The following is a 5,215-nucleotide window of genomic DNA, read 5'->3' as shown; positions in this document are numbered from 1 at the left end:
ACAATAAGAGTCAGTCTGGGGAGGCTGTCAGATGAAAACAGTCTCAACGATGGATCAACCTCCACAAGACCCCAGGAAAGCACTGTGGATATATAAAGCATATCACTACCGATTGGTGGATATTTGGGGTTTCTGTTTATTAATGAGATCATTTTAAAACTTGAGTGTTAAGTCAATGTTGTTGGGTAAAATGTCCAAACACAGGTTTGTGTATTGAACATGTACTGGACCCAACTGTGTCAGTGAATTCACTAATTGAAATTCTAACCAATGACTATACACACACATCTCCATATGTTTACATGTGTATATTTCACCTATATTGTGAAATATGTGTGGTGTGTGAAGGTGTGTATGTATGTGTGTGTGTGTGTGTGTGTGTGTGTGTGTGTGTGTGTAAAGTCTTCACAGACACCCCTCTTAAGGCTATTTATTGGAAGTACAGATGAATAGGTAGGGTTCATCTTTGCTCAGTATTTTCCACATAGTTTCACCATATGTCCACTAAAGGTCCAGACCACATGTTCACTAAGTTGGTGAAAAAGAAGTAAATCTTTCTTTTCTCCTAGTTTCTAGGCCCATACAAGAAAAGGAGCACTCTAGGTAAAATTTTCCGGATTCTTCAGATGTCAGGAGTCTCTTCTGGTCTCCCAGCATTTACAGAATTCTCTGCTAAAGTCATTCTTGCCCTTTTCCCTCACTGTTCTCTTCTCATCAAAACCCTTTCCCTGTTACAGCTTCACTGAAGAAAGGAATCTACTCTAAGCACCCTGGTCTTCACACTCTTCTTGTATATTCTTCATAAGGAAAGGGGGAGCTTTGATAGACATGAATGGATTCTATTCTGTAGAACTGTCTCAGTGTTCTTCAGATTTGGCATTAGTTGTATGTGGTAATTCTTTCCATGTTTGGTGAGTCACAGCTACCTTTGACTGTGCCCAATTGTTCTTGGCTTTCATGTTTTATTGTGTCTTTTGTATCTGGACAGGGATTCTTATAAAAAGGCAAAACCAGAGACAGATGATGAGCCTGAAAGCCTGCCAATCTCATATCAGATAACAGAGCTTAAGAAGCTGGACAAGTAGGTGATGGTGGAATAAGTGAATGAGAATTTTGATAATTCAGGCTAGAGTCAAAAGGATGATGGGAGACTTGATAATCATCTTCAAGCCAATGGAAAAATGTTGTTCAATGGGTAATGCTCAAAGATCAGATATGTAGAAGAGAATGGACTGAGCTTAAAGCATGGAAATTTAGGTAAAGTAAGAGCATCCAGAGAGCAAAGAATCTGAGACATAGAAATTAAGAATTTAGAGTACGGTTTCTTTTCTTGGTAGAGAGGAGAACACCATCTCTGCCCTCATGTTATTCAAGAGATGGGAGTAGACAGCTTCAATGAACAGATAAAAACTAGATCTCTTTATTTTTTATATTCAAACTAACCAGACTAAAAGACAATTTATAAGTTTAATCCAGAAAGGAATTTGGGGGAAAAAACTTTTTTAAAATAGAAAAGTCTTAAAGATATGAGGCAAAGTGATCCAATAAAACTCAACCTTTACTTGGAGGTCAGGGAGGTAGTCAGAGTGTGAGAGGCCTTGAGAAAATAAGGTCCTGGAAAAAGAAGCATACAGAATTACAAAATTTTAGAGCTTGAAGAGATGACAGATGTAATTTAAAACAATTGCCTCATTTCAATAGATAAAGAAACTGAGCCCTAGGGAGGCTGAGCCCTGTTCTAGGTCCAATAGCCAGGGCGAGCTTCCCTCCCTGGGACCCAAATCAAAGAGGAGAAAGGAACCTATGGGTGCATGGGAAACACCATAAAAACGGGAATTGTCTACCTTATAGTGAGACAACAGTTGATCAGAGGAGAAAAGCAACACCTGGGGACTATCATTCAGACAATGGGGGAGAGAGGGTGGTGTTCTTTTCCTCTTACCTGCCTGATCAGCCCAGTAAAGAATCCAGATATCCTAGGTCATGGATTCCCATTAACCTGAAAAAGTTGCTAGGGCTTCTTCTTTCATCTTTGAACAAAAAGACCATTTTTTCTATACTCTCAGGGTTGAATCTGGAGGCAAAATGCAGACTTTCCTTCTCTAGCGTGTTGCCTGGGGTAGCATTTTTTTCAGTAACTGTATCTTCTGATGACTACATTCGTTTAAACAAGGGTTCATTCATCTCTTGTGGTCTGACTGCTCAGAAACTGCACCTCAGGCAGGAAAGTGAGGCCCTGCTGTCCCCTACTGCCCGTTGTCATAATACTTCTCTATTTCCTCATTCTCACCTTCTATTCCTTCTCCAATATACCCCATGATCTGGTTATTTAGTGGAGTATTAGCTAGGGTCATCCATGGGTAATTTCTTACTCTTACCACATGAGCAGACCATCTTCTCTTTCTGTCATTCAGTTGGCTAAAGTCCTGTAATGTACTTCTTTGGTATTCCTCTTTGGTTGTGTGTAGCAGCCTGTTCACACCCGGAAGGTACTTTTCTATTGCTGCCTGTGCGATACAACGTGGTTAACCTAAGAATTTATGATAGCTATTTCATACCGGATGGAAACAAGTACACAGAATTTGTATGTATTTCATATTGACTTAAATATAGCGTACTTTGTAGGGGAAAAGGGGGCAATAACTGGGGAGGAATCTGGAAAGGATTTGTGTGAGAGCTGGAAATTGAGCTAAGCGTTGAAAGAAGCAGGGGCTCTAACAGTAACTATGGCAGCGATAGCTGGAATTTATGTGGAGCATTCAGGTTTGCACAGTGCTTTATATGTTAGTCCATAATCCTGTGAGGCTGGTGCTGTTATTATCCTAGTTTTGCAGATAAGGTAATTGAGGATCAAAGACTTATCCAAGGTCACATAGCTAGGAAGCATGTAAGATAATGTTTGAATTAAGTCTACATGACTCAAAGTCCATTGGTTTATCCAATGCCCCAGCAGGATTCCTATCTTTAAAGAACTCATGTTCCAATGAGAGAGACAACATAAAAAGTAACTATATTAATTCAGAATATGTCCAGCATAAATGGAAGGCAGTATGAGAGGGAGAGTACTAGCACTGACATATTGGGTGTCAGAAGAAGAGGATTGGAGAAGGCCTCTTTCCGAAGGTGGAGTTTGAAACAAATGTTGAAGGAGGCCAGGAAAAGGAGCAGGTAGAGGAGAGGATGAAAAGCAGTAATGTGTTTACTCAGTTTGGAATAGTGGATTACCAACCCTGGGAGGGATCGTTCACAACATTGGTTAAAAGAATCATTGTCCTAATCGATCTTGGCATCTTGGAACACAAGTCCAAGAGAAATGAAGGGAATATGGAGAGAAATATGATTGGATTCAAAACATTAAGTACAAAAGTTCAGAGGGAATGAGAGTTCATGGGGGAAAGTCCTGGAGGCATCTCATTTTTGTGACACAGTCAGTAGACAACAAGTTTTCATATCCATTTCTGCATTTGAAGATATCAGACAATCCATGAATTTTAGAGTTGGAAAAGGCTTCTGGATTAATTAGTCCAATTCATACTACAAAAGAAGGCCCTAATTTAATATATAACAAATGATCATCCAGTGCTTGCTGGTTAACTTCCAGTTAGAACTAAAGCACTATTTTCTGAGGCAGCCCATTTGACTTTTAAATAACTAATTGTTGTTGACATTGAGGCTAAATCTGCTTATTTTCAACTTCTATCCATTTCTATTTATTTTACTCTTTGTATCCAAATAAAGTTTAATTCCTCTTCCACCTCATAAACCTTAAAATAGTTGAGCACGGCTGTCATGTTTCCCCTGACCAAGGGGCTGGACTAGATGGCCCTTTAGGAGGTCCCTTTCAGTTTTATATGTTTGACCCGATGACCTGTCTCTCCTCCAGGTTATACATCTCTTGTTCTTTCATACAATGTGACATGAACTCCTTACCCTGCTCTGGATATTCTCCAATTTGTTATTTACTCTCTAAGCTAGGGAACCCAGAATTGGACATAATATTCCAGACATGATCTACCTAGAACAGTTGTATTCTGTCTTGCTACCAGAAGAATCTGAGGTGGTGGTAGAATCCAACCAAAGTCAAACAAGGCTTCTTGACATCAGTAGGCAGAAAAGCACCTCTGGAACATATGCCATCAAAATTAGTAGAGAAAAACAAAGACATCCTGGAGTAAAATGGAGTCTGTAGTCTCATTTTAAGTGATGCCCTCTTTCTGCTTTGTAGTAATGTCTTTATAATCTTTTCTTCCTTTTCCCATTAATTCTCCCTACACTGCCTCTTAGGATACTTTGCATACAAGGTGATCAAACTGATGGTCAGCTGACCAAATGGAGACACAGAGGTGACAGGGGATAGTAATATAATACTTTGGCAGTCACATAGCAAATGGGCTGGGAGAGCAAGTGGATATTTTCTTCCCTCTTCCTCATTTGCTTTCTTCTCTTTACTAGGAGAGATAGCACACTGTGATGGGAACTTTCCAGCTGTTGCTGCTTGGGGTGACTATGTTCCTGGTCACTGAAGCGATTCCTCCTGGCTTCACTCGAGCACAGTGGTTCAACGAGCAGCATGTGCAGTATCCCAAGAAGAATGCCTTAAATGAAAATGTATATTGCAACAATGAGATGAGACGAATCAATCATTATACTGGCGTGTGCAAATCCTTCAACAGCTTCCTGCACGACCCGCTGGATGATATCATCATGACTTGTTTCCAGAGCAGCATCCGCTGTAAGAGGAAAAAATACAAGAACTGCCATTATAGTAATAGAGCTGTTAACATCACTGACTGTCAACTGGTTAGCCGTGTTCCCAGCTGTCGCTACAGTGGCAGATCTAAACAGTCACACTTTGTGGTTGGCTGTCTGCCCCCCTCACCAGGAGAGCACAGTACAAGTCCCTTGCTTCCTACACATTTGGACAAAACTTGGGGTCAGAACCCATACTCATATCTCCTTGATTTCTAATCTCCCCCTGTTTCACCATTTTGCCCTTTTGCTTCAAGATATGCTATGGAAATCTGTTCTCTTCCTTTTTTTCCTGCACAAATCTTAGTAATCCTATCTTCTCATGAACTTAGCAAGAATTCTCCTGGAAAAGGTTTTATGGGGTTGAGCTTACCTTTCTGGAGGGCTTTATCAGGGCATCAGACTCTCCTATTATTCTAATCTGATGCTTATAAATGAAATTGACCTCCTTCATTCTCCACCCTAA

At 40.3% G+C, this 5,215-nt stretch overlaps 1 protein-coding gene across 1 annotated transcript; it reads left to right on the top strand.

The window, feature by feature from the left end:
- The first annotated feature begins 4,470 nt into the window (after positions 1-4,470).
- Positions 4,471-4,968, top strand: LOC140514047 (ribonuclease 8-like). Its single transcript, XM_072624022.1, has one exon. It carries the CDS (start codon positions 4,471-4,473, stop codon positions 4,966-4,968), a length of 498 nt encoding a protein of 165 aa, XP_072480123.1.
- The last annotated feature ends 247 nt before the right edge of the window (positions 4,969-5,215 follow it).

Source organism: Notamacropus eugenii, chromosome 7 (genome assembly GCF_028372415.1).
Source record: "Notamacropus eugenii isolate mMacEug1 chromosome 7, mMacEug1.pri_v2, whole genome shotgun sequence".
In the NCBI taxonomy this organism is placed as follows: Eukaryota; Metazoa; Chordata; class Mammalia; order Diprotodontia; family Macropodidae; genus Notamacropus; species Notamacropus eugenii.
Note: the sequence above shows the minus strand (reverse complement) of the source record. Positions and strands in the feature narration are given on the sequence as shown.